Source organism: Pyricularia oryzae, chromosome 2 (assembly GCF_000002495.2).
Source record: "Pyricularia oryzae 70-15 chromosome 2, whole genome shotgun sequence".
In the NCBI taxonomy this organism is placed as follows: domain Eukaryota; kingdom Fungi; phylum Ascomycota; class Sordariomycetes; order Magnaporthales; family Pyriculariaceae; genus Pyricularia; species Pyricularia oryzae.
Genome location: NC_017850.1, coordinates 2,072,034 through 2,098,983, shown reverse-complemented (window position 1 = coordinate 2,098,983; position 26,950 = coordinate 2,072,034). Strand labels below are relative to the sequence as shown.

Sequence of the window (26,950 nt, the reverse complement as noted above, 5' to 3'; positions counted from 1 at the left end):
GGGCGCTTATGCGTCTCGCCAACCCGGTAAAGAAGTCCCACATGACCCCTCTCCTTTCACTACTCTGTCGCAGCCTTTTGTTCGTTGATATGATCTTTTTCATTTAGCATCTCTTCGAGTTCCGACCGTATGAGATAGCAGGGGCTTGAGTTCATGGGTCTCCATCTCGTCGAAAGCGTCATGGAAAAGCAGCCTCTGAGTGAAAAAATCCGGGCGCTCTCGTTGGAGTGGGACACCAAAGACAATGTGGGCGACTTCTTTGTCGACAGGCTGTGGCCGCAGCTGGAGTCGGACTACCAAGACATGCTGGTTGAAGCAAAGAGATATCTGTTGGACCAGCTGGGCAAAGACAGAAACGTGTCGGGCGTGGCTAGCTTTGTGCAAGCGCGAGTAAAGACGGCCGAATCAATCCGCAGGTCTGTCCAAAGACGAAGCAAGAGCCATGACATCGTTAGCCCTGCGGATATTTTCTTTCACGTCCATGACCTGGTGGGCTTGAAGGTCATTGTCGACGTGCGAGGAAACGTTTTGAAAATGAACGATTTCGTGGCGGATTGTTTCCAGAGGGTACAAGGAAAGGACATGGTCCGTCACGAATTGCTCCGACATGATTCTACCGATGAAGTGTCCGAGTTTGGTGCCTACGAAGCCTACAACCACCACATTCACCTCCCAGACGACTACAAAGTCTCCCGCTTCACCAATGTTATATTTGAGATTCAGGTTACAACCATTGGCGAAGCTCTCTTCAATATTCTTGATCATGACATGAATTACAAAGGCGGTGCGGGGCCTCTTTCGGATGAGCAACGGGCATGGCTGGACAATCTCAAGAGCGCCACCAAGCAAATTGGTCTATCCATGGCACATTTGACAGACAAAACTCATCAGGGGAGCAAGCTGGAGCAAATATACCAACTTTTGTGCAAGACGGCCAATGATGTGAAAGGGAAGCCACGGTCCGATTTGCTCTGGTAAGGAAGGCGCAGATTCACCATACCTACCTATCTAGGTACCTACTTCAAGGGTTCATGGAAGTGACTTCCATTGCTAACATGCTACAAAGCTCACTTTCCGACGAGCTCCAGTCCCTCGTTCCAGACGGCCATGGCATCAAGGAAAAACGGCGAAAGAAACTTGTTCAAAGCTTCAAGTTTCCCGACTTGAACAAGCGTCGTAACATGATCGTTGAGACCTGCCCAGAGACCTACCAGTGGATCTTTGAGCGAGACGATCAAATAAATGCACAAGCAGCGACAGTTGGACATGTCGAGTCTCCACCCTGGCCCAGTTTCAGTGATTGGGTCAAGTCGGAGCCTTGTTTCTTCTGGATCAGTGGGAAACCCGGCTCTGGCAAAAGTACTTTAATCAACTTTATCCTCCAGGACCCACGCACCAAAGAGCTGCTAGATCAATGGAAGCCTGGCGCCGTTATTATATCCCACTTCTTTTGGAAAGCCGGCAGCGCCTTGGAAACGTCCCTGATGGGAATGCTTTGCTCATTGGTGCACCAACTGGCCGACGAAAACACATACGTACAACACTTGATCATGGCTCGGGTGTCCAAATGGAAAAAGAAGCAAAATCCTTCCGACTGGCATCAAGGAGAACTCTCCTCGCTGCTTGATACAATTCTTACCAAATTCCCATGCCCAATCTTTGTCCTGATCGACGGGCTGGATGAGGTTTCAGATAAAAGGGATCGGCTGGATCTTATACAAACGCTGAACCGCTTCCGAGGACTTCGCAACGTCAAGGTCTGCGTTTCGAGCAGGCCAGAACCGTTTTTCCAGGAAAGCTTTAGGAATGAACAGCATCTGAGGTTGCAGGATCTCACAAAAGGCGATATGCAAAAAGAAGCCTCGGCCATTCTTGAAGATTGGTCTGACAAGTATGGAAAGAAAGAGGTTACAGATCTCGGGGAAGCACTAGTACAAAAGGCCGAAGGGGTGTTCCTTTGGCTGCACCTGGCCGGTTTGAGACTGAAGGAGGGCTTCCACCGGGGCGACACCATGAATGAGCTTGAGCAGTGTCTGGAGGCTCTTCCTGTTGAGCTGAACAGGCTTTACGAGGAGATGTGGCTCCGAGTAAACGAGGATAAAAAGTCAAAACAAGTGGCAGCGCACTACGTCAACATTCTGGTTCAGCTGAATCATGTCAAACATAGAGGCTCTTTGCCCAACTTGCTGGTGGCTGCAATCGCAACTTTCCCAGGTCGACAGATGTTGATAGACCGTTCCAAGGCCGATGTCGATCTGACCATCTTTACAGCACACCACAAGGAGGTCCAGAGAAGCCTAACACACCGATGCGCTGGGATTTTCCAAGTCACCGACCAAGGCTCAGAAGTCAACCCAATTCACCGCTCCGTCTTTGACTTTTTCGTGGATACAGAAGAAGGTTTAAGGATACGGGGCTCCGATCCCTGCCCCCATGACCAGACAGTCACCAACATCCTAGAAGGACTTTTTGCTCTCCAACGATTCACATCGTTTGCAGATTGTGTCAAAGTCAACACAGCCATTTGCATCATCAGAAGGCATACCCAAATTTCCAAAGACCTGCTGCGGACATATGCACACCTCATCAAGCCCTGGGGCCCCAGAAAGCCTGGGCACTGTGCCCATATACTATCATGGCTACTCGTAGAGTGGCGCCAGGCCCGCGAGCAACCAAGGTCCCACGACGAGATGCAGAGGGACCACCACCATGTCCAGCAGTGTGTTGAAAAATTCATCCAGCAGTGCAGACGGCCAAAAGCGCTGGCATCTTGGATCTTACGAGAAACTACGGGTCGCCAGCACAAAGACATGCGTGACATGCTTCTGGGCCAGGGCGCCGACATGTGGGAAAGGGGAGTGGCTGGCGACAGATCCTGGCTCTGGTGGGGGCACAAGTTCTCGAGGGACGTGGTAACATATGCATCCGCCGGTGCTCTGGCGCTCCTCGACATTTGGAAAAATGGGTTGCCCGTCGATTCGGGGCCTCTTTCTCTCACGGCCGAGAACTTTGACCCCGGAGAGTGCGTCCCATTGAGATTCCGCTCCACAGAGTCGTGGGACGGCGGTACGTTGCCCAAGGATTCTGTCAATTACTGCGTCAACATCACGCTCAAAGCCAACCTGGCTCTCCTGATTGAAATACTCAAACCCTTGGATGTTCTGTCGGGGAGCTTCCTGTTCAGGACCTCTTCGGTTCCACCAAGCGTCAGCCTCCTGCTGGTGGAGTACGAGCCTCTCCAGATAGATACCCGAGCTAGGGCGTTGCTCGCGCCGTCTGACGAAAACTTGTCAGATCTCATTGCCCACGAGATTATGCACGCCCTGGCCCTCTCGAACAGATATGGTGATTGGGTGGAATTGCAAAGCGGGAGCGTACCCGAAACGCACAAACTCGTTCATGGTTTCCTGCAGAACCCCAATGACTCTTTTAAATTTGTCAACGAGCCGGCAAAGAACTTTTTGGCAAGGCATGATTGTGGATACCGAATGGTCAAAGATCTTGAACCGTGGGAGCTAGATGAGCTGGACATGTGTCTTGAAGGAGAACATTAGCCAGGGCTGACATATTGACCGGGCCCCTACAAGTGAAGTGAGATGGCCCTCAATAGTCTAGCCCTATACAAACGGTGGTTATCCAGTGATCCTTTTCCATCATCCTCCAGACTCGATATTAATTCAAGTGTTAGCCCATCTCCAGCAGAAGCCAAACTTCACCCAAACAGCATTGGGCATATCATTTTTTATATTTATACAATGTTGTATTGTATGAGTAAACTCAGGCATCAAGTACTATGCAGACACGCATAGACTCCAGCAACGTGAATATAGCAAGCCCCCCTGCAACGCTTAACTCCATACGTCCCAGCCAGCCATAGCCTACCTGCTTTTCCTCCCACTGGACAGAAATATAATGTTACAAAGAGCCAAGAAAAAAAAAGGACCAAGACAAAGAAAATGGTACAGTATACACCAGTAGACAGATATTATTTACAATATAAAAACAGCAAGTTAGAAAAAAAATCCAGAATGGGTATCACGTGGAAATGATATTACCAACGACAACGTCAAGAATAGAAAGTCGTCAGCCGAGGCGCGTGGGCGCTCGGCTAGGCCCTCCAGCCCTCGGGCCGTTGAACCTCTCCCAGCCCCACTTCCCCTTGGCCGCAAACGATGGACCAGTGCCGAACCTCGCACCAAGCGCGTCCGTCACGGATAACGGCTCCTCCATCAGCTGCGCGTGCGAGTGATACGGCACCATGGCCTGTTTTGCCTTGGGCTTCTTTGGCGGGACGGATTCCGACCGCTTCTGTGCGAGAATCTCCTTCAACTCCGCGTCGTCCGCCGTGATCTGAGCCTTGATGAACGATAGGTCTGCCGTGCTTGGATCGGTCTCACGCAGGGTTTCCATGACGGACTTCCGCGGCGTGTATTCAATACCGTCAAAGTTGGGCGCGTGTGCCCTCGGGACTATGGCCGGGTCTAGGAAGGCCGCGTCACCCTTCTCCAGTAGCGTCTTGATGTCGAGGCTCTCGCCGTGGGGGATGGGGGTGGAGTGGCTGGGTGTAATGCAGTCCATATCGACCTCCTTGCGCAAGACGTGGTCAATGTCAACGGCAGAAAAGTACGCTGCTGATTGAGGCAAATCGCGAATCCCAACTTGCTCGGCAAACATGGCTCGCGTCCAGAGGTTGGCAACCTGTAGGGCCATCGCCGCGCGATACTTGTCATGATCCTTGACCAAGTAGCGAATCTCGTCATGCACTGTTATGGCAAGCCTCGCATCGATGTTGAACCTTCTCATGAGGTAGTCCATGGAAACAATAAGAAGGTGCAAGTAGTCAACACCAGATGACTGAATCGCCCAGTTGATACGAGAAGTCAGGTACCCGCCCTTGGACATGAACCGGCTCATCAAGGCTTCTGTGATGCCAGCTCCTAGGACAGGTGTTCGTGGCCTCTCCTGCTCGGCAAACTCTTCCAGCTTGTTGAAGACAAACGACTCTGTGCCGCCTCGCCAGAATGGTCTCTTGTACAGAGCTTTCCTGTTTGTCTTTGCGCCCTTGGTGGCCGCGTACAGCTTCGAGGCAGTCTCCACGGTTTCCTGCTCTGAAAGATTAGGGTTGAATTGCCTGAGCAGCTGCCCTGCGAACTTCAACCCAGCTCCGTAGATGCGGCCATAGTTGAACACCTTGGCGTCGTTCCTTGTTATCCCCAAGATACTGGCTGTCCTCGAGTGCAGATCCGTACCGGCCGCTTTTGTTCCTTCCAGTGTCATGAACCCTATTGCGTTGCCTCCATGGAGCTTGAAAGTGGCATCGCCAACCACACTGGCAATCCACAACTCCTCCGAGTCCACATCGGCACCAACAAAGCAATACCCTGGAGGTGCCTTCACCATTGCCTTGAGCTCTGAACCGACCCGGTTCTTCTTGGCGTTGCTAGCGGTGAGCCAAGTATTCTCTACCGCCCTCCGAGTAATCGTCCCCATGGGTATGATCTGTGGGAGAATAAATCCCGACTTGGTCTCTGATTGGGGCGTGCGCTTTGTATTCCTACTCTTTTTGGTGCTGGCAGAAGCTGTAGGAGCCGAGACCTCGTTCTCATACACGACGAGTTGAGACATGATGCGATCTCGGGCACTGATCCAGTACGAACAAGATGCGTTCATCTCGAGGGCCTCTTTGGCGTACGAATACTCGGACGAGAGCAGACCACTCTCGAAGTAACCTAGGTACCCCTTGGCCATGGGATTGGCACATCGAGCTAGAGGGCCATCCTTGTGCGGCAACTTGAAGTAAATTCCGCCATCTGTCCGGAGCTTTTCGTTCGTCTCATCGCTCATGTCGCACTCAATCATTTGCCTGTTGATGTACTTTTCCCTGTCGTTCCTCTCCGCTCTGAATGTCCAGCCGTATTTGTCAGACCACACTAGAGGATGTCCGTCCCAGGCCAGACGTAATAGAAGCGGCGCGATCCTCGTCCTGACAGTAATTCCGATTGGTGAGTCGTTTTTGACGAACAGATCTTTATACCACTGGGGCATGCCAGGCTTTTTCTGCCGGGCAGCAGGCCTTGGAGGATCTCCCTTCTTCTTTCCCTTGACCATTTTGATTTCCTGTCCAGACCAATCCAGTTGGCTCAGCCAGGGGTCGGCACTCCACTTATCTTGGTCGTCCTTGATTTCAAGCGCCTTCTCCGTCAAAGCGATCAGCCTCTCCTGCACCGCTTCCGAAAGCTTTTGATACGTCGCCTCCGCGTTGGCAATGTAAGAGTCCCAACTCTCGTTGACCGGAAGAATAACCGAAGAGAGGTGTCGCAGCGCCGCGAAACTGACGGGATGGGGGCACACTTCGAGGAAATTTGGAAAGACTATCGAATAGACACGGTGCGTCACGGCAACGTCGGCCGCACAATAGTCTAGCAATTCCTCGAGCTTGGCCATAATTCCATCCCTGTCCAGCACACTGAAATCGTCCCTGATAGCCTTGTCGATGGATACGTTGAGGTGAAACTTGGCGACGTCCCTAAGAGAATTTACCGAGCTCCTTTCCACCCAAAGCTCTTCTTCTTCCTGCCCTAGAGAATTGCTGTTGAGCAGTCCAGCGAGCTCTATGCTGTCGGTCTCCTGGGCGATTTTATCCCGCAGCTCCCTGTTCTTCTTGTGCTTCATCCAAGTTGGCCTTTGGCGGGAGCACATTCCGTTAACTGCTACGTGCAGAGACATGGTATCCAGGAAGGCATTGCGGGTTTGAGTGAGACTGTACTCCTCAAGTATCCTTGCCCGATCGTAGCCGATGTTGTGGCCCACAATGATTCTGTCTTTCGACGGGTCGCCCAGGGGGATAAGATGACGGTCGCTTTCGGATTCGCCCAGTAGCCAAGGCGACAGCCATGCGTACCATGCATTGGGACCAACAGCACATGCCATAATGGCAAACGGACTCTCCTTCCATAGAACCTCGGTATCGAAAGTGAGGGAGGTCTCGTCCGGCGCATCAACCGCCTCAGTCTTGCCATCGGGATAGTACTTTGTCCATCCACTCTGGCGCACCCATTTTCGAGGTTTCGGCGGGGTGCTTGCGCGGGCAAACTGTTTGGCGCGGGTCAAGTAAGGCTCAGCCGCATCTATTCCGAGCTTGTGGAAATGCTCATCGAGTGTTTTCCCATGCAGCGGGGGAAGATCGAAGGATATGGGTTCGCTAGTATCGGTGGTCCTTCCCAGCAAATCATGACGAGCGAGGTGGTCTTCTGCGAGTTTCACAAGGTGCTTTGGAGGCGGATCAGGGCCTAGGGGAAAGACCTGCTTGAAGACGTGATCGCTGAGATGCTGAACTCCAATTTCGTTGAATCGTGCCCCCGATGGTCCTATTGATTTTGACGAGGACAACGTTAGTACTAATCGTTGTTGGGAATGTGGAATTACCTGAAAACGCATCAGTGTTCTTACGGGAAAGCCCTTTACTTGAAGCAACAGCGTCGCCTGCAGTGACTGCAACAGATGACTGCCATCGCCCAGGCCTGAGGTGGGTTCGACACCTGTGGCGCGCAAGTCGCACGAAAGCAGTCGAGTTTCCATTTGCGATGCAGCCACGAAGTGGTTTAAGCATCCTAACGAAGGCGACGGCTTGTCGCTGACAGCATGTCGTAAATGCGAAGATGATATTTGTTTGTGAAGCTGTCAGGCTGTGTAACCTGGACGTCGGCGCCCGAGTCGAGTCAACAAAACTATCGAGTTCTCTGCAAAGTACTTTTCGTCGTATCGATGATGTACAGCAGATCAGTCAAGTCGCATGGGAAATTCAAAAGTTCGAGATTGAGTGGGGCAAATTCTTCCAAAAAGGGGGACCGGACAGGCCCAGCATCAGTGTGCCATGGGTGTCTTCGTAACTGGCCGATTGGCCCTGATGATGATGATTCAGCTTGGCGATAAAGAGTGACAGGGTAGCTGTGTGATGAGGTGAAGGAGGGGCGCCACCACGTGCGCTGCTACTTACTAGTAGTATCGGGACCTAATCCATGCATGTCGCCGCCCCTTCGTACTGGTTGATGCCTTGCTTGCTTGCAATCAGGTACAAGTACTACCTATACGTAATCAATTCAGCTAGCTATAGCCTATAGGTAGCGAGAAGCCGCGGCCAATACCTTTTGTACAGTAAGTACCTACTGTTGACTCTACAGAAAAGAACAAAGAAAACAATTGTTCACCCGAATCAAAAGAATCGCCACCGTGTGCAAAGCGAAACGTGGCGTTCATCAATGCTTATTGGTGGAAGCTACGCCTTTGAATTATCGTAATCTTCCAAAAAGGCTGTCAAAGGAGTATGGGACTGTAGCAGCAAAGTCCAAAACGCCCAGTTCTCGCTGACAAGGCGGGCACGAGACTCGGACTTGGCGGAAACACAACTATGATACCTTCCTTTCCTTACTTTTCGAATCTTTGTTTGCCTCGATTTCCACGCCTTAGTAAAGACATGGATGTTTTCAAATCCCACGATATCTCTTTCGTTTTCCCCGCCTATTCCAGAATCCCCCGATAACCCGAGTTTCAACGATCAGCGTCTCGTGATTCTAGCGGCGTATTGATCCCTTTTTGGCCCTAATTACAAATAATCGCCTCCCTTAGCCTGCTGCACACATTTACGCATACGCGACGCAAACGTTCAAACAAACATCCCGCATCGGGGGTTCTCTAGCAAATACTGGTTTGTGCGCTCAAGAACGAACACCTGGATAGATAGGCGGCCCGACGACAGAGCCCTCGGGTCGCGATGGCGAATGTCGAAGCGTCCAGTGAGTAAATGTTCAGCCCTGCCACCACTACCGTCGTCTCGTCCCCTCGTTCTCGGCACCCACTTGTTTTCCTGATGCAATGCAAAGTCAATTCCAAGATTAGTGTCTTCCTCATCTATTTTTTTCTTGCTCCCACCCGTCTCGTGATGACCGAATGTGAATTCCACTGCTCCGTGCCTGCCCACATCTAATCGTACCGTCTAAACATAATCCACAGGCCCGTTTCGCAGTAGTTACCTGGAAGCAGCCGCCAGGCATCTAAACTCCAATCTCTTCGACCCTCAGTCACCACCACCACCACCACCACCACAACTAGAACTACCACAACTTCCTCCACAGTCGGCCCCCGCTGCTCACGACGGTCAGCAATCACACTTTACCCGACGCCGACGCTCGCGAGCCTCCTCTCCCTGGATCTTGACCGCATTTTCTGACTTCTCTGACATTGATTTGACTTCCCCCTCAACCTCGACTCTACGCACCGCGGCCCCACAATACACACCTGTTCTCCCTCCGCCCCTACCGACTCCCGAGCTGCAACTCATATCTCTGTCGACGATAGCGACGACCTTCCCGCAAGACGTGAGCGAGTCGATACTGTCTTTGTCGCCCGTGTCACTCCCTTCATTGAGCAACTCGGCCGATCGTCTGCCGCGCTTCCATCCACAACGGCCATTCCGCCCGCTACCAATTGCGAACCCCAACGATAACGACGACGCCCCGGAAGCTGACGTGCCATTCATGCCAGTCCGGGAGTCTTTGCGAATAGACAGGCTTGTGTCGTCTCGCCCCAAGAGTCCACCACCACCGCGGTCACAGTCTAGCCGATTCGCGGAAGCCGGAAGTAGCAGCAGTAGCAGTAGCAATCCGTTTCCTGCAACGGAATCCCGCACGCAGTCAACTGTCAAGCCAGAGGCCACCGCGAGCAATAGCATAGAAATTTCCTCTCTAACTGAGCACATAATGCCCGCTTCTACGAGATCACGGGTAACTGCCCCATCGGGGAGCAATTCCTCGCCACCATCTGCATCTGAGTCTACCAAACTCAGAGCCCCGAGACGATCACAAGGCGGAGCATCTGACAAAAGCACCCGACCGCGGCCCGGGGCAGAGGAGGATGAAGATGAAGATGAGTGGGAACAACCTCTGGCAAAACGACGAAGACTCGGACAGGCGAACACGGAGGTCATCGATCTTGTGGATGCCGAGACGGCTCCCGCACCACCGAAGGCAACGAAGCCAAAGTCTGCAAACCAGATCAGACTTTCAAACCTTCAGTGCTCCATCTGTATGGATGATATGACTTGTCTGACATCTACTCACTGTGGTAAGTTACCAGCCTGACAGTTGCCGTCCCTCTCTCGGTCAGCATTCTCCAGAAAGCGATTGCATACTGACATAAACATGCATATAGGTCACTTGTTTTGCGGCGGCTGCCTTCATAGCGCTCTGCATGTTAACGCCACCAAGCGAGTCTGTCCAATCTGCCGACAGAAGATCGAACTGGTTCCTACGTCTGGAGCCCGTGCCAACAAGGTTCCTACAAAGGGCTTTTGGCCTCTTTCGCTCAAGATCATGACGGCAACAAGAAAGGGCAAGACGAAAGAGGCAGGGGTGTAATATAACTTTTCACTTGGGTTTGGCGTTTGGAATGCTGAGGTTTTGGCCTCTTTTGAGACTCGATGTTGCTCGAATACGTACACCTAGGCGTCTTCGAACTCAACAGTCCTCATCCCCTTTTCATTTCTCTATTGGGTGTTGTAACAAGGCGTTGGGGCTCATTGTCAGAGGTCTCTGGTCCCGGAAGAACCCGATTGGGAAGCCATACGGCAACGGTTGCATTAGACGATATACCCAGGGAGCATTGGTGGTTTATGTGTTTTTAGCGATTATTCTCACCCTCTAATCATTGAGACCATTGGGCGTGAAATCATTTACAACCTCTAGCGCAGGTTTTGATCTCCTTGTTGTGAAATGCGGTACGCAACGCATGATTTGAGTGAGGGACTAATACGTTATTCCCGCTGGACTCGAGCTTGTAAACCTGGATGAAATTTTTGAGTACACCTGATCCCATTATCATGCACGCTAATTGTCTATTTTATCTGTGTATACAAATCCCTGACAACTCCAACGGTCCGCCAAGGACACATTCCTCTTCCACCGCGGCTTTACGCAAAATGTCAACGCTGCCTCTACTCCAGTCGTTATCATCGGGCATCTGACTGCCTCATGCTCAATGAAACAGGACTGGGCCAGTCTTCTTTTGCTGTTGCGGACCCCGCCCTTGAGTATCCTCAAACTAGAAACAGGCGTTAGCATCTGAAACTTAACAGCGAGTTTTTTTTTTTTTTTTTCTTTTCTCTCTTTTTGACTTACCTCCAAAAACTCTGTGGCAGTAATCAGCACCATGAAGGAATCCGCGAGTCCAACAACTAGCGCCTCCAGCTTCTGGTCGACGGCTGCGATGCCAGCGGATCGCTTGAGGACGTGCATTACAAGCATGCGGTGCTCGGTCAGGAACCGGCGACCTTGCGGGACGTTGTGCGCGCCGCGACTCAGTATTGCCGCACCGATGACACGCATCACCCTTATTAGGAGGTCATAATGGTCCGCCAAGGCTTTAGTGTCGCTCCGATCTGGAGTTTAGTTTGGACGGGTCAGCATTTCCTGCCAAAGGTGGGACAAAAAAGAGGATATGGGGGTAGAGAGACTCACCAATCTGGAGCTCTGGGTCTGCCGCAAAAAGCCCAGAGACCTCAATTGCGCGCAGGAGGTTAGCCTGCAGCACATACTTTGCTCCATCGCGGGTTTGGCAGAGCTGAAGGAGAAGCGCCAATTTTGCGTGCGAGTAAGATTCTTGCTGGTCCGAGTTTCCTGCTGTTTCCCCAAGTATTCAGTCAGCATAATTGCTTGTAGGGGTGGGGGTAATTTGTTGGGTGACATACCTTTACGGGCCGCAGTCACATCATCGAGGATTGTCTTCAAAGAGTCAACGAGGACGCCAATAAAGTTCAGGCGATTGAGAGCCTCCACCACTTGACCGTCGTCCTCTCGTCGACCCAGGTTCGTCAAAGCGCCTAGCAAGATCAACGCAGAAGTTTGGCACGTTGCATCGCCGCCAAATGCATCGTCGCAGACGATGGTCAACAGGCGCTCGCCGTAGACCTGAACAGCCTTGATCGCTTTCCTGCGGCCAGGCACGAAATCTCTTCCATCGTCAATGATACCTATCAGATACCGGTAGCAGATGGCATAGTACGTGGATCGAAGTTCCGCACTGCCCGTTCGCCTACCTATGGCGTACAGGCAAACCTCAAACAACTGGAAGAGCTTCTCGCTGATGAGGTTGCCCACGGTATGTGCGTCCTTGTCCTCTGCGTCTGGAGCGGCTATGTCGAGCTTGAAGAGGAGAACTTTTGCCAGTTTCGCCAGCTCAAATGCCTCACCCGGACGTTCGGATCCGAAAGACTCAAGAGTTGGTAATATCGTCTGCAATGCTTGTAAAAGGAAAGCAACCTTCGCTGAGCCCTGGTGATCGCTCGCCTCGAACATCACCATGAGCAGATTAACCCAGGCTTTGAGCACTTTCCGTCGCTCAGAACTGACTGCTGCTTGGCGGTTGTGGTAGACCAAGTATTCCTCAAGAATAACCTGCTCCCGGTCCACGGAAGCGAGGTCGGCAGCCGTAGCTATCTGACCATTTTGAGCATCCTGCCTCCTCTTCAATGCAATCACCTGTTTTACCCGCTCCATGTTGTACATGAGCACAGAGTCATGTGCTCCTTCCAGGCACATACTGAATTCTTCGCCTTTGAAATGGGTGAACTCAGGTAGAGGGATCTCCCATTGCCCGTCCGCAGGCATAAAATCGTACAAATCGAAGATGGTGGGTATGGATTGAGGGCTGTCCGAATTGGCAGTAGTGACCTGTCCGTTAAGGGCGTCATAGATACGGCGTTTCAAGCTGGGGAGGCGCCTCTGGGTGACGCTGCATAACTCGATGGCCAGATAATCGAAGGTAAGTTGCCTCGTAGCCAGGAACTCCGAAAAACCCACGGCTGCGTCAGAGAGTAGGAATCCGCGTTCCTCCATGCTCACTCCATCCCACATCAGATCAGGCTGTATTGACTCCTCGCGGAGCAGAATATGGAATAGAACGTCGTTGCTCCGGAGTTCTTCCAAGACAATGGCCGAGGACAGAGGAGAACTCCAAAGAATCTGCAGTATCCCCATAACTTTGCGCTTTAATGCCACAAGCCATGTCCTCATTCCTAGCTCCTCGTCTCCAAAAGGAGTCTCCAGCAATACCCTGAGAAGATTGTGAAATAGCGACGTCCTTTCCTCGAACTGGCCTCTGGGCTCGACTTTCAAATGGCTCACGCCGCACTTGAAGCCGAGTAGAAGATGGGCGATAGTTGGTTGGTCTGGAGATGCTCGTAAACATGCGTAGAGGAAGTCTAGAATGTAAGTCTTGATTAGGTAGTTTGGAGAGTCAGCCTCTCGAGCCAGGTCAAGGGGCACGATAAGCTCGGCAATGAGGGATCCGGAAATAGAATCCGCTTCCCCATCTTTTTCTAGAGCCACTACCGCCTTGTTGCGGTGGGACTGTCTACCTGGCTCGGTGTTCCACGCCGATATCAGTTTCGATGAAGTGGAAATCCGTGCCAGAAGCTTTAAGCAGACCATGGTCAGCTCTGGGTGACCGAGGCCGCAATATCGGCCGAGATCTGCGACGACCTCGAGGTGATGAGCAAACCCTTCTTCGAAGGAGGCGTAGGAAGCGTGAGGCACATGTCTATGGCGTTGTCCTGTGTGCTGTTTTATGACTTGCCGCACAAGATCAACATATGTGTCCTGAAGCTCCAAAACTTTCGACACCACCTCAACAGCTCGTATAATGCCCAATATCAAGGGCGAATCGGGCGAAACGCTTCCGATATCGCTGGACTGTTGGTGTATCGTTTCAAATATGGCATCTACAACCTGGCCGTTGAACATCCATTCCATCACCCGAGCGAATGGGTGAAGGCGGACATATGTGGCCAGGTCTGATGTGGCAATGATCAAGTCCACAGAGACATTGGTCTGATTACCAAGAATGATAAGATCTTCGTTGAACGTGTTTAGGCACAGCAAGATAAACTCCAAACAGCTCACTCGCAGAACTCTCAGCTGCGAAACATCCTGGAGCTCTTTTGACTTGAGGCTGAAGACATGTCCCACAACAAAGTCAACGTATGGCTCAATCCCCGGCATTCGTAAGCTAGACCCAAGGTTCTCGGGGAAAGGAAGGGCATCTCGCAGGAGACTTGCTTGATCTGCTGGCGCGACTAAAGCGTTGATCAGGTTGATAAAAGCACTTGGTTCCTCGAAACCGTTGCTCAGCTCGTCCAATACCCTATCAACAACGCCGGCTGAGCTGTGGCTTTGTCCCTTAATCAATCCACGGGAGTTGCTCGCGGCTTGAAAGCCGCCACTAACAAAGGCGTCTATGCAAAGCCACATGGTATTGCTGTCGTCTTGTTCTTTGCGCCTGACTAGTGCCGCAATGGCATAGAAGCCACAGGCACGCAGCCTAGGAGGTATGTGGCAGCTGTTCAGCTGCAGAATCACATCTACCAAGGGGAAGTCTTGGTTCCTGAGTAGGAACTCCCTTGCCGCTGTGCTCTGACTTCCAAGTCGGGCGATCAATCGGAGATAGCACTCCAGCAGCATAGCCGACTCCGGTTCCGTTTCTGCTAGGTCCTCGCCTGGCTTTTGCGTTCGGTATTCGTGAATTTGCTGTGGGCTAGAGATTTCACCACGAATTTTCTTGGTGAAGTAGTGCAACTCTTTGAAAATCTGAGCCCATGTCAAGGACTGTGATCTTCTCATTTTCCCTCCGGCATTGCTGTCCTCCAACAAGAACTGGTGAGCAGCAAGTGCGTACTGTTCATTCTCAGTGATGGACTGCAGCATCTCGCAGAAAGCACACACGAGCGGCGTGGATGCTCTCCTGGATGCCCACTGCATGAAACCTGCCAAGTTGCTTTCAGAGTCCGACCAGAACACGTCAGCTGCGTCGGGCCGTCTTTCAAAGACGTAAGAGATGATGACCAGGAATCTTTCCAGATCCAAGTCTTGTTCATGGTGCTGGCTAAGCTGCCGTTGTTCGTCCTCCTCGGTCCTAAGTTTCCGAAGAACATCGGGAAGATTTGATATAAAAGCATCCACAAAATCTTCAAGCTGGTTCATCAAGCACGTGTGGAAGTAGTCGGAGAATGGCGTTGAATCAGTCATCAGTTGTGGTGACTTTCGCTGGAGCCATTGCCTGATTCCAATACGAGAGGGGTCTTGCCATTCAGGGGCAGCAACATCCCCTGCAAGTGACAACATGAAGTCGAATGCTCCCTCCTTGAGAGCGTCGGTGAACTGCTTATTTCTCTCCTTATCCTCTTTGTCAATGTCAATGCTGGGATCCGAAACAGGACCCTCGACGTAGAAGCCGCTGTACTCTGCAATCCACCAGACCTTAACAGCGGCATACAGAAACGGCAAGGACCAAGACGTCTCGTCGTTGACAATTTTTTGGTTCAAAGACCTGGCAATAACCAGATCCCCCCAGCCCTCAGTCGATCCATACAGACGAATATAGGCTCCAATGACGGGGAAAAGATGCACTGTTATCGTTAGCATCACCTCAGTTCGCCCCTGGTGACTCCCAGGTTCAGGTTCACTCACCTAAGAGGTGGTCGTATTTATCGGCCTTCTTCAGCAGTTGGATGAACTCTTCAAAGTTTGTGCGTTCTGCATGACGTTGCTCAACCGCAGCGCATAGGATGACGGCCAAGTTCTCGTGTTGCTGCACTAGACTCAAGCGGCAAAACTCGATGGTCTCGATCTCAGGAGGAGCCGTGCCGCTGTGCATTCTTGCCAGCATGATCTTGTTGGCCAGTTTTTCGAGCCAGTCTTTGATCTTGGCCATTGCTGCCATACACCGTGGCACTACTTTCTTTTCCTTCGGAACCGCCGCGGCCGGAGCACCTGGCAATGGCAGGTCAAAAACATATCGTGCAACAATTTCTTCGAAGACCGCCTTGATCGATTCGTTCTCGTCGTCATTCGCAAGCTCGATACATAGTCGTATACAATCTAGGAGGTATTTTCGTCGTTGGTGGAACCGAATGAGCGCGCACTCGACTAGCGACCTTCCCAGGAGGATCTGGCTATCTTGTGCCTCGAGGAGCAGCTTGGCCGCCTCGACCTCATCCAGGTTTACCTCGTCTGCGAGTTGTATGCTATATTCCTGGAACTCCTTGTTGATCGAGTATTCTACGTCTCCCACGCTAATCTTGCCTAAGAATGGCACCAGAAAATGTCAGCAGCTGGCCGTCGATGTGCTCTTCGTCGTCTTCCTTGGGTGATGCGCGACGGACCGGACTCAAGTTGTTTTCGGCTAGCGTCTCGCTTTGGTGGCTCCTCAAGAAAGTTCTTGAAGTTTTCGAGGAGAGCCGTCAGCTCGTCTCCCTCCAGAGACGGGCCATTGAGGCGCCCCTCGCCTATTGCGATTAGATCGCCATAGAAGGACTGCAGTGTCTCTAAAAGATAGGCTTCGGACATGGTGGGCGGGCTTTTAGTAATGGCGCATTGTCGTGCGAGTTTGAAATGCGCAGACGAGAGCCCAGTGCATATGAGCTGAGTCCTGGCCTCCGGTTTGCGCGCGCTCTGGAAAGCTCTGGGGGGGATCGTCCAACAAACGTCGTCGTGCGGAGAGCTTCTGCAAAAACGCGCGCCGTCCAGACGCGACAAGACTTTCTTCAGATTTGGGTTTGGGTTGAATGGGCAAGGTAGCTTGGGTGGGGTTTTTTATTGTGTCGGCAAATCAAAAGCTTCACTTGTCCCCACTTAGGTACCCGCCTCAAGTATCTCGGGCTTTCTGGCCTACTGTAAAGCTTGGAGCCATAGCAAGCCGCCTGAGCAACAGCAAAGCTTTTTGGGGAAAGCACGCCTAATGTAGCCGCCCTGCCTGTTCATTCTGTTTGGTAGTGGGAAACAGGGGTATCTGCAGAGCAAGCAAGGCTCCGAATCTCGTCTCACTTTTTTTGTACGATAGTTGGAGATGAACCCCGTTTGATTTTATATCCTAGCGTCATCGAGGGACTAAGCCGTCCTTGTAGTCACATCGCGTGCAATTCGTCTTCAACTGAAGCCTTATCTTCTCTCGGTACCTACTGAGGAAGTACCTGAAGGAAGAACCTTGGGCACCTCACGCAACTACGTGCCGAGTTACACATCACTTTCTTACCCGTCTGATCCAGTCAGGTCATTCATTCAACGACATACACATCCCTTAATTAATTAGACGCCAGTTGAATTCGGTAGTCACTTGCACCAGAAGCGGTGTCCCATCACACCTGTGGTGTTTGCATATTCCAGTCTTTGACTTTCACAAGACTTGAATCATCATGCCTCCGAGGAAGGCAGCCGGTCCGATCGCGTCCTTAGACGATCTTCGCGGTATGCAATGCTCTCCCTCGTCGTCGCCAGGCTGTGATTCATTAAAACTAAAATTGCAATATTGAATTCTTAGTGAGCATAATAAGCGGCAGGACTACGGAGCGTAGCAATGCATTGAAAGGTATGCTCGTAGATTCCTCCATCGAGCTTGTATTTTGTTAATATTTATCCCCTCCCTTCTTGTCATCCCATCTTTTGTGCATGTCAATTGACACATCGCAGAGTTAATTGAGTTTGCTTCCCGCGCGGAACGAATGTAAGCAAATCTCCCAGCCGGCCATCCTCAGCAGAGCTTAAGATGCAATTTCTGATATACATATAGAAAGCCTCTCAAGGACAAGAGCATCCATCAGTTATTGGAAGCTCTGTTTCACTGCGCTGTAGCAGAAAAATCAACATACTATGGTGGCACCAAGACAACAAGAGCCCAGGCAGAGAACAAATTGGGTCTCTGTGCTGAAGCACTGCGCATGATTATTACTCAACGCACTGCGAAAATAAAGGTAAAGGCAGCACGAGCTGTAGTTGACCATATCACTGAGTCATTGCCTGGGCCCGACCAGGATTTCGTACCACCGTTGCAACAAGATTACATCAAGGCACTTGTTGCCTTGCTGGGAAATCCGGCCACTGTTGAACACCTTTGTCGAAACGATGCAGACAGCTGGCTTGCATGTGTGGATTTTCTCACTGAGTCTTTGTCTCGGCTGCTCGACAATGGCGATAGAGAGTTTGTGGTCCTATCTCGGGGGTCTCCCGTCCCTGGAACAGTGACAGGCACTTCCTCAACCAACAGGTCCAATTCTTTTTTCAGTCAACGACATGGCAGTCAGAAAAACCTCAGGCTGCTTGAAGACATGGTACTATGCCTCCACCAGCTTGTCTCGGCGACGAATGCTCCCTTGGCGCTACGATATAAACAGATCACGAGGAGACTAGTACAGATTCTGCAGCTTCGGGGCCTCAATGTGAGCAACATGCACCAGGCCACACTTGGTGCGCTCGTCGGCATAGTAGCTCAAATCCAAGCAGATGATCTATCCATGGCAGCTAGTGTCACCCGCGAGTTGCTGCCCTTGCTCTCCCATTGGTGGCAACCTCATTCATCCAAGAATGACAAACTTCTGAACTCTGTTAGGGATGAAATACTCCGTGCAGTATTTATCCTTTTGCCGCACATGGATGCAATATTGCGGGCTGCTGATGATGGACCCTTGCTAGATGAGATCCTTGAGCTTATGGACGCGCTGTGGCTCGAGTACTCTAGGCGCGATGATCGTCTGCATCTTCAGTTGACAGATCTCGACTTCTCTTCTCTCAAAGTAGACTATTTCAAGACTGAGATCTTTGGCCTGCGTCCTTTTGATATGTCTTCTGAGCGCAAATGGGCCATTCTTGAGGCTATGGCACAGCTGGAGTTGCTGTACTCAAGGAAGGTCAGGCAACAGCGGTGTCCTCCGGCAGACCCGGATCAAGATCAGCCACGAAAGCGTCGACGGGTTGAATGCGGCCAGGACAGGATTCACCAAAAGCTGAACTCCCCAGATGATGGTCTAAAGCTTGTCGCGCTCCAACTGCTCTCGTTCACATTTAAGAATGAGAGGCCATCCCAGGAAAATTATTTCTCGGACATGAACGATATCGTGAGACTGTTGAGTCACAAACAATCTACTATTGCTTCGTGGGCCATGATAGCGTGTGCTAGGTATGTAAAGTCGACGCCGATCTATATTCTGTACCCTGGGCCTCGCTGACCTGTCTCCAGTTATTCTCTACATCCTCAGGCAAAAGCCACAGATATCTCTGCCTTGTGGTCGCAGGCATGGCAGGTAGCTGTGCGTTCCGTCAGTCATCAAGGAACGAGCCGAGCAGCGAGCTTCCTCCTCTATTCGATACTCAAGTCAGATATCCTTGCCCTTCATGAGACGGCAGATAGTATTACTACAATGGTCACGGCTGCAGACATCAGTGGTCCGGCTGTTGTAGCGGACTCTTCGTTGATCTTGATGCTGCACTTGCTTCACCTCCGAAATACCATGCTGCCAGGGGCGGGTCAAATCACTTGCAACCACGTTATCCGTTGGGTCTTCTCCAAGTGGAATCCTAGTACGTACTCACGTATCCCCTATGTTACTCCCCAAAGAACATCAAGCTAACGGTAGTTGATTCAAGGTGATGGTGCGTACGCCATGTCAAACTCAACGTTCACAAGTGTTATCGATCTTGCAAACTTGCTCAGAGCTTGTTGTGGCAGCCAAAATGTGCCAGAGAAACCCCTCATTCCCGTTCCCGGTGGTCCGGTATATCAATATTGGTCTCAGCAGAGAAACGATCATGATTTGATGAGGTACCTTCTACTCAGTGAGAGTACCAGTACTTGTGACAGGAGCGAGAGCCCAAAATCACAGGCCTACACTTCAGACTCTGAAGAAGCCAGGCATGTCACCGATGCTGCCGATGCAAACGCGGCAAGGAAGTTGATTGCAGAGCTTCTTCACCCTAAGCTCAGTGACTCCGTCACGATGTCTGAAAGTTGGGCACAAAGCAAAGCAAAGGTCTCTACCGATAGACTAAGGAGCGTACTTCAATGCGCCCTCTCATCCTTGGTGATAATCCCTGAGTTGAATCAGATGAAAATATCACTTTCTCAAGAAGTTGAGACGTCAACACAAACCCTTGTTGAGATCCTACTCGATTTGATCATGACTGCGGATGACACTCAGGATTTCTCGGACATGTGTTTTCAGTCAATCACGGGTCTCCTGCCGCGTTTTTGCAGCCAAGATATCATTCGATTCCGGCAAGAAAACCAACCACTTCTTGCTTTCTTTGTAAAGCTGGCAAGTATGCTGGATGAAAAGTCGTCCCAGCCAAAATCTAGTTCCGGTGTAGATCTTATGGATCTAGATGATGAATTTGAGTCACAGCAGAGCCAAACAAGCTTGATTTCGAAGGCTGTGTCATTTCCACGAAGTGAACTTGGACTTGAATACAGTCACGAGGGATTCCACTGGGATATCAAGATGAGGCTTCGCTTGCTATCTTTTTTTCTGGACGATGAGGAACACATTGGAATCCTACCTACCGACTTTGTGGGCACTCTTGTTCAACTCTCTGAAGAAGAGTTTCTGTACAGCACTCGCCTTCTTAAGGAATGCCTTAGGTCTGACTTTACCGTCAGGACCGCGGACGCCTCACGCATAATTGAGACCGTAGGCTCAGTCATAGGCGAGGATAATGCCGCATGCGAGGTGGTACTGGTGGTTTGCATTGATATGATCGAGCTGCTGATTCCAGTGTGGAGCGATGACCAAGAGCTTTCAGGCCCAATAGGAGACCTCTACTTGTTCTTGGTTGACAAGGGCTCACCTGGTAACAATCTTTCTCAGAGGGCCCAGGCGCGCCTGGCAGATCTTTTGCTCACTCTGCTCGAAAAGAAGCCAGACTACGGTACAAGTCTTAACTACAAGTCTTGCCGCTCTTCCCTCTTTTCGTTAATCAAGGAGGGCGCTCTTTGGTTAAAATTCAACATTGGTTCGAAACTTCCTAAGATATTTGAACTTTATGTTTTCAAGGTTCACGATGAGCTTTTTCTTGATATCCTGGATTGTCTTCCTACAGACTCAGACCACAGGGAAGGCATCGCATTTCGTCTCTATCTTCTTGCCGAGATTGCACGACAATGGCCAACTACTTTGCGTCGAGGAATCTACACCATCTTCGAGACCTCGGGTCATATTTTAACCTCCGTCTATCACGCGCAGAGATGTCTGTCCTCGGTTGCAGAGTATCTAGACCTCGAGAGCCCAAAGGAGCTTTTCCGGCTCTTCACGCCACAGCTACTCTACACATGGCTGGAATCATCCGCTCTTGAGACCATACCGTACGGAATTTTTGGGTTTTCCAGCCTCGAGGAGCTCCTGAAACAAGCCAAATCCGAAGCTATATCCCTCATGATGATGCGAGGCCAGGAAGACCAAGCAGAGAATCTGGCACAAACGTTGAGGACCACCACCGCTAAACTGATACAGGAAAACTTCGCCAGAGCGATTGCATATAGCGTGGCACATGACATCTGTGGCCAGAAAAATGCCAGTAGGGACAAGCATGTCACGAGCGAGAGCATCGTTAAGCGAATCATGGGCAAGGAGTCGTTCTATCAACACGTTAATCTCGAGTTTGTGGACATCATCGGGATTCTCTTTGACATTATCGACCAAGAGGATCCAATCGAGGCCAAGTGTTTTGCTAAAAATCCCAGCCTCAAATATGCAGCCGACATCAGCGCAAAGATCAAGGGATTCGGGCATTCCGAAGTTATTTTACCCCCGAATCAACAGCCATTGTTTAGAGCCAGGCATCTCACACAAGAACTCGAACATATCTGTGGGAGAACGCAGCACGAGTTGCAAAGTCTGTGGAGTCCGGCGCTGGTTGTTTCGGTCTGCCGCAAGCTTCTAAACACTATTCAAGCAGCCATGGGTCCTCTGCATGCATGCGCAGTTATCCGCAAGGTGCGAATCTTAGTCTGTCTGGCTGGAGACCATGCTGTCTCGTTATATCCTCTCGAGATGATTCTTCACTCCATACGCCCCTACATTGGAGACCCCGAATGCGCCGATGATGCGCTTGGAATCACTCGCTATCTGATCTTATCCGGGGCAAACCACCTCGCTCGGGTGCCGGCCTTCCTTGCTGGCTATGCACTCTCCACACTTGCATCCCTACGGTTGTTCCTCGAGTCCAGTCAGTCAAGTACCACTCAGGAAAGCCAATTCAAGGCAACCAAGAGCAATGCTCAGACTTTTCACAAGTGGTTCACAGATTATCTCACTTCATACGAATCCAGCGGCTTCAGGAACGAGTCTCAGCGTCAGGCTTTCAGAAAAATCACACAGGCAGCTGCGCAAATAGGCACATCGGGAAACGCAGAAAAGGAAACCCACGAGTCCAGCCTTCTACTCGAAATCCTCAAGGATGGTGCTAACCGACACCGCCTACTGAACCAATCCTCGAGAGACCTGGCCCTTGCAATGCTCTGCGGGGATTTCAAGCCACCTCCTCCGGGTCCCAAGGATGTCATCGACACGGACGACGGTGCAATTAAGCATAGCACAATGGTCTGGGAGAGTTGCAAAGCTCAATCCCTTCATGCCAACTATCTCACCTGGGCAGGTCGTGTGGTTGGCAAATCCTTTGCGGCATCAGGGGAGGTCCAAGAGAAGCTCTTACGAGAGTCTCGTTTAGCTGATTATGCTAGGTTGGCGGGCCGGGACTTGGGCTCAGAAGAGGGAATCCTAGAAGCCATCGAAGCATTGATAACAGACCGCGATTGTGCAACGGCTGGCTTAGCTGAGGCTGCCTTGCGTAAGATCGTCACGGAAACAACTGCTGCCCAGGATAACTCCTTGTCCATGGCCTGCCAGCATAGTCTGTCTGAAGCTGTTCACGCTTCTTCGGATTGGGCTCCTTATAGCATCCCTCCTTCTGACTACGTTGAGGTTTCCCAAATGAAGGACGCCGAGCTTTTTAGCCGTGGTCGCATTGACGCTCTCGACTGGTCGCAGTCGATGGCTGTGTTTCTCGCCAAATCGGTCCCCAGCTATACAATCTTGGCCCAATTACCTCCCCTTCTGCTCAAGTCGAAATCTTTCGCAGATCGAGTTTTTCCTTTCATCGTTCATCTTGTTCTCTTTCTGCAGTTGGATACGCAGCAGACAGTCCGACGCAAGCTATCCGACAGCCTCAAAGAGTGGCTTGTCATGGACACCCCTGTGGCGAGAGAGAATATCAAGCTTCTTATCAACACGGTGCTTTTCCTAAGAACACAACCACTCCCGAGTGAAACCTCCATTGCAGATCGCTCTACGTGGCTGGAAATAGATCTTGCTGCATTATCGACGGCATCTACAAGATGTGGGATGTACAAAGTCGCACTTGTTTTTGCTGAGATTGCCTTTTCAGAGGCCAGCCAGAAGACTTCTCGGAGATCGTCTGCTGCGAGGGACTTGGATACTACTGATTCAACTGAGATTCTCCTGGAGATCTTTGAGAATATCGATGACCCAGACGCGTACTATGGGCTCCCCCAAATCTCAAATCTAGATAACGTGCTTTCCAGACTTGAGTATGAGAAGGATGGTATGAAGAGCCTGGCATTTCGTGGCGCCCAGCTCGACGATCATGTCAGGCGCAGAGACAGTTCTGCAACCAAGGATGGGCAATCTATGGTACGAACTCTGGGAGAACTTGGCCTCTCGGGGCTGGCTCACTCACTACTGCAGACCCAACAAGGCCTGGATGGCCAATCATCCAGTATTGGCAGTACTTTCGAGACTGCTCGGCGCCTAGCGATTTGGAATCTGCCCGTACCTCCGAACCAAGACCATCGTGCAGTCACTATGTACAAGGCATATCAGAGCATACATCAGGCGACTGATCTAATCTCTGCCCAACAGGCTGTTCATCAAGGTCTATCAAGCACCATTCGCTACCTAACGGGTAGCAGCCTGAAAGCCTTCCACTTGAGGCAGCACCTTGGTGCTCTGGCTGCCCTAACAGAGATCGACGAGTCACTCACAATCCAGGGCAGTGTGGACGGGCTCTGTCGCAGATTCGAGGGGAGGTCGGAGTGGATGATGAGTGGAAGGTACGTAAATGACCAGCCAGATGTTTTTTTTTCCTTTTTTTTCTTAGGATTGACTTCTAACATATCGATTTTCCAGATACGACGATGTTCGTCAGATTCTGTCATGCAGGGAATCAACTCTGGGCTTGCTCAGCCAGCATAGCCACTTCCAAAAATCCCAGAAGCTCACGGCTGCCATGACAAGGACATTGGAAGTTCAGGCGCTGCTACTATCAGCCGGAATCTTTAGATATCACGACGCCACACAAGAGTCACTAAACATCTCCACTTCGCTCAACAACCTCATTCAACCGTGCGAGGCTATGGGTCTCAATGTTGATGCGGCAATCAAGGTGGAGGTTGCAAACTCGTTCTGGGATTACGGCGAGATGATTCCATCCATCCGCATGCTACAGAGCATTGAAGGGGAATGTGCCCTCAAAAAGCAGACAATTGACGTCAATCGTGCCGACCTGTTGGCCAGTATTGGGCACCAGGTATCGGTAGCCAAGCTTGAAAGCTCAGAGGAAATCCAAAGGAAATACCTGCAGCCAGCTTTGAAGGAGCTTCGAGGCAACAATGAAGGAAAAGCGGCTGGAAAGGTCTACCACCAATTTGCCGTTTTCTGCGATGAACAGCTGCAGAACCCGGACAGCCTGGCTGACCTCAACCGCCTTAAAGGGCTTGAGAAGGGGAAAAGCGATGAGGTCACCCAACTGAGTGCTATTGTGTCCAAAACTAAGGACCAGATGCTCAAGCAGAGGTATACCGGGATGTTAAACAAGGCCAGGACTTGGCTAGATCTAGACCGACAAGAGCTACGACGTATCGAACAGACACGCAGTCAGTTTTTACAGCTGAGTCTGGAGAACTACTTGCTAGCACTGTCGGCGTCGGATGAGCACCATGATGATGCGTTGCGGTTCACGGCACTCTGGCTAGAACGATCCGAAGAGCAAGCCACCACTCAAGCAGTGCAAACCCATCTACACAAGGTTCCCAGTCGTAAATTTGCTCCATTGATCAACCAGCTCACCTCGCGACTACAGGAAGCAGAGACAAGCTTTCACAAGCTGCTGCAAAATCTTGTCTTCCGGATATGCTGCGAGCACCCCTACCACGGCATGTACCAAATATGGTCAGGGATGAAGTCAAAGATCAACAAGGATGACGAAATCGCAGTCCTTCGCAGCAAGGCGATGGTCAGGATCTCAGAGCACCTTGGAAAGCACAAAAAGGTCTATAGCATTTGGCAGGCTGTCAACTATACCAACGCCAAGTACTACGCTCTGGCTATTGATCGAGGTCCAGAAAAGGGCTACAAGCAGGGGCAAAAGGTCGCTATCCACAATCACGCACAAGCTAAGCCTCTTCAAGATTCCTTATTCAAGTATCGCATCCCACCGCCAACTATGCAGATGGAACTACGGGCCGACTGCGACTATTCCACAGTACCGGTCATCGCCAAGCTGGAACCAGAGATGAGCATAGCGTCCGGGCTGAGTGCTCCCAAGATCTTGACAGCAGTGGGTAGTGATGGAGTCAGATACAAACAGCTTGTGAAAGGCGGCAATGACGATCTCCGGCAGGACGCCATCATGGAGCAGGTATTCGCAGCTGTGTCATCGGTGCTCAAACTTCACCGGACTACTCGGCAACGAAACCTGGGCATCCGAACCTACAAGGTCGTCCCACTTACGACATCTACTGGGCTAATTGAGTTTGTACCTAACACTATTCCGTTGCATGACTATCTCATACCTGCGCACGAGCGATATTACCCCAAGCTCTGGAGGGGTAGTCAGTGTCGTAAGGAGATCTCGAATGCTCAAGGTAAGCCGGTTGAGGAGCGTATTCGGGCATATCGCAAAGCAACCGAGCGCTTCCCGCCGGTAATGCGGTATTTCTTCATGGAACACTTCCCGGACCCGGACGAATGGTTTGTGAGAAGACTGGCATACACGCGCACGACGGCCGCCATCTCAATGCTGGGCCACGTGTTGGGATTGGGTGACCGACATGGCCACAACATCCTGTTGGACAGCCGGACTGGAGAGGTGGTACACATCGACTTGGGCATAGCATTCGAGATGGGCCGCATCCTTCCAGTGCCGGAGCTCGTCCCATTCCGCTTGACACGTGATATTGTAGACGGCATGGGAATCACCAAGACCGAGGGCGTGTTTCGGCGATGCTGCGAGTTCACCATGGATGCGCTGCGGGAGGAGACCTACTCCATCATGACAATCCTGGACGTGCTGCGGTACGACCCGCTCTACTCTTGGTCTATATCGCCGGTACGCCTGGCAAAACTCCAGGACACGACGACATCGCGTGACAACGAGACGGGGGCCCCAGGCGTCGACGTCAAGGCCGTGGTGGAGAACCGCAAGGTTGTCAACGAGCCGTCCGAGGCGGAGAGAGCGCTCGAGGTGGTGCGCAAGAAACTTTCGAAGACGCTCAGTGTCACTGCGACTGTGAACGACCTGATCAACCAGGCGACTTCAGAGAGAAACCTGGCCTGTCTGTTTTCTGGTAAGTCCTCGAACGTGTTCTTTTACGCCTCCAATTCAGTCATGACTTGTTACTAATAGTTTGTGATAGGCTGGGCTGCATACGCGTGATAAGGCTGATGTACTAAATGTGACGGGCATCAAGCAATGCATAATAAGGTTTTGCAGTAGATGTCAAATCATGGATGGGATGATGTGTTGAGCGCAGAGAGGGCGCATCTAATCTAGAGTCTAGAACAGGAAAAAGACTGTCAGAAGTAGTGTTTGTACAGTCTCCATTTTTGCACGTTAGCTAGCTATCGATATAGTGCTGAATGTGATTGAAATACTTCGTAACGAGAAATGAGCGCCATGTATGAGTAGACTGCGAAAACCAGAAGTTAAGGCACAACCTGACGCTCTCGTAACGACCAACAAGCCGTGTATGATACATGCCTTTCGGAGGTACCTACTTCGTAAGTATGGAGAGGAGAGGCCTGGCTGGCTCCATTGAACGTCTCAAATTGCGGGGAAGGGAA

The 26,950-nt window shown here is 51.2% G+C and overlaps 5 protein-coding genes across 5 annotated transcripts; 3 read left to right on the top strand and 2 right to left on the bottom strand.

Moving 5' to 3' along the window:
• The first annotated feature begins 69 nt into the window (after positions 1-69).
• On the top strand, positions 70-4,024 carry MGG_08914 (uncharacterized protein). Its single transcript, XM_003713895.1, has 2 exons — positions 70-974; positions 1,067-4,024. Exons 1-2 carry the CDS (start codon positions 154-156, stop codon positions 3,552-3,554), a joined length of 3,309 nt encoding a protein of 1,102 aa, XP_003713943.1. The 5' UTR covers positions 70-153; the 3' UTR covers positions 3,555-4,024.
• On the bottom strand, positions 3,716-7,778 carry MGG_08913 (DNA polymerase gamma). The gene is made up of 2 exons (XM_003713894.1): positions 7,450-7,778; positions 3,716-7,367 (listed from the first exon to the last, which is right to left on the bottom strand). The coding sequence occupies exons 1-2, from the start codon at positions 7,607-7,609 to the stop codon at positions 4,084-4,086; spliced, it is 3,444 nt and encodes a 1,147-aa protein (XP_003713942.1). The 5' UTR covers positions 7,610-7,778; the 3' UTR covers positions 3,716-4,083.
• Positions 7,779-8,180: 402 nt separating this feature from the next.
• Positions 8,181-10,743, top strand: MGG_08912 (uncharacterized protein). The gene is made up of 3 exons (XM_003713893.1): positions 8,181-8,792; positions 9,010-10,119; positions 10,207-10,743. The coding sequence occupies exons 1-3, from the start codon at positions 8,771-8,773 to the stop codon at positions 10,410-10,412; spliced, it is 1,338 nt and encodes a 445-aa protein (XP_003713941.1). The 5' UTR covers positions 8,181-8,770; the 3' UTR covers positions 10,413-10,743.
• Positions 10,744-10,827: 84 nt separating this feature from the next.
• On the bottom strand, positions 10,828-16,600 carry MGG_08911 (uncharacterized protein). The gene is made up of 6 exons (XM_003713892.1): positions 16,211-16,600; positions 15,516-16,130; positions 11,741-15,454; positions 11,511-11,672; positions 11,172-11,431; positions 10,828-11,094 (listed from the first exon to the last, which is right to left on the bottom strand). Exons 1-6 carry the CDS (start codon positions 16,392-16,394, stop codon positions 11,029-11,031), a joined length of 5,001 nt encoding a protein of 1,666 aa, XP_003713940.1. The 5' UTR covers positions 16,395-16,600; the 3' UTR covers positions 10,828-11,028.
• A 229-nt stretch (positions 16,601-16,829) lies between these two features.
• MGG_14764 (uncharacterized protein) lies at positions 16,830-26,772 on the top strand. The gene is made up of 8 exons (XM_003713891.1): positions 16,830-17,291; positions 17,365-17,412; positions 17,514-17,547; positions 17,614-18,996; positions 19,057-19,397; positions 19,464-23,940; positions 24,017-26,454; positions 26,524-26,772. Exons 1-8 carry the CDS (start codon positions 17,240-17,242, stop codon positions 26,541-26,543), a joined length of 8,793 nt encoding a protein of 2,930 aa, XP_003713939.1. The 5' UTR covers positions 16,830-17,239; the 3' UTR covers positions 26,544-26,772.
• The last annotated feature ends 178 nt before the right edge of the window (positions 26,773-26,950 follow it).

What these genes read in the sequence shown, in the direction of transcription:
- MGG_08914 (XM_003713895.1), top strand. Translation starts at nt 154, where the DNA reads ATGGGTCTCCATCTCGTCGAAAGCGTCATGGAAAAGCAGCCTCTGAGT. An exon ending in CCACGGTCCGATTTGCTCTG is followed by an intron (nt 975 to 1,066) that starts GTAAGGAAGGCG and finishes CATGCTACAAAG; the next exon opens with CTCACTTTCCGACGAGCTCC.
- MGG_08913 (XM_003713894.1), bottom strand. Translation starts at nt 7,609, where the DNA reads ATGCTTAAACCACTTCGTGGCTGCATCGCAAATGGAAACTCGACTGCT. An exon ending in TTCAAGTAAAGGGCTTTCCC is followed by an intron (nt 7,368 to 7,449) that starts GTAAGAACACTG and finishes CAAAATCAATAG; the next exon opens with GACCATCGGGGGCACGATTC.
- MGG_08912 (XM_003713893.1), top strand. Translation starts at nt 8,771, where the DNA reads ATGGCGAATGTCGAAGCGTCCA. An exon ending in GGCGAATGTCGAAGCGTCCA is followed by an intron (nt 8,793 to 9,009) that starts GTGAGTAAATGT and finishes CATAATCCACAG; the next exon opens with GCCCGTTTCGCAGTAGTTAC. An exon ending in TCTGACATCTACTCACTGTG is followed by an intron (nt 10,120 to 10,206) that starts GTAAGTTACCAG and finishes ACATGCATATAG; the next exon opens with GTCACTTGTTTTGCGGCGGC.
- MGG_08911 (XM_003713892.1), bottom strand. Translation starts at nt 16,394, where the DNA reads ATGTCCGAAGCCTATCTTTTAGAGACACTGCAGTCCTTCTATGGCGAT. An exon ending in CCGAAAACAACTTGAGTCCG is followed by an intron (nt 16,131 to 16,210) that starts GTCCGTCGCGCA and finishes TGCCATTCTTAG; the next exon opens with GCAAGATTAGCGTGGGAGAC. An exon ending in CTGCCACAGAGTTTTTGGAG is followed by an intron (nt 11,095 to 11,171) that starts GTAAGTCAAAAA and finishes GCCTGTTTCTAG; the next exon opens with TTTGAGGATACTCAAGGGCG.
- MGG_14764 (XM_003713891.1), top strand. Translation starts at nt 17,240, where the DNA reads ATGCCTCCGAGGAAGGCAGCCGGTCCGATCGCGTCCTTAGACGATCTT. An exon ending in GTCCTTAGACGATCTTCGCG is followed by an intron (nt 17,292 to 17,364) that starts GTATGCAATGCT and finishes TTGAATTCTTAG; the next exon opens with TGAGCATAATAAGCGGCAGG. An exon ending in GAGTGGATGATGAGTGGAAG is followed by an intron (nt 23,941 to 24,016) that starts GTACGTAAATGA and finishes TCGATTTTCCAG; the next exon opens with ATACGACGATGTTCGTCAGA.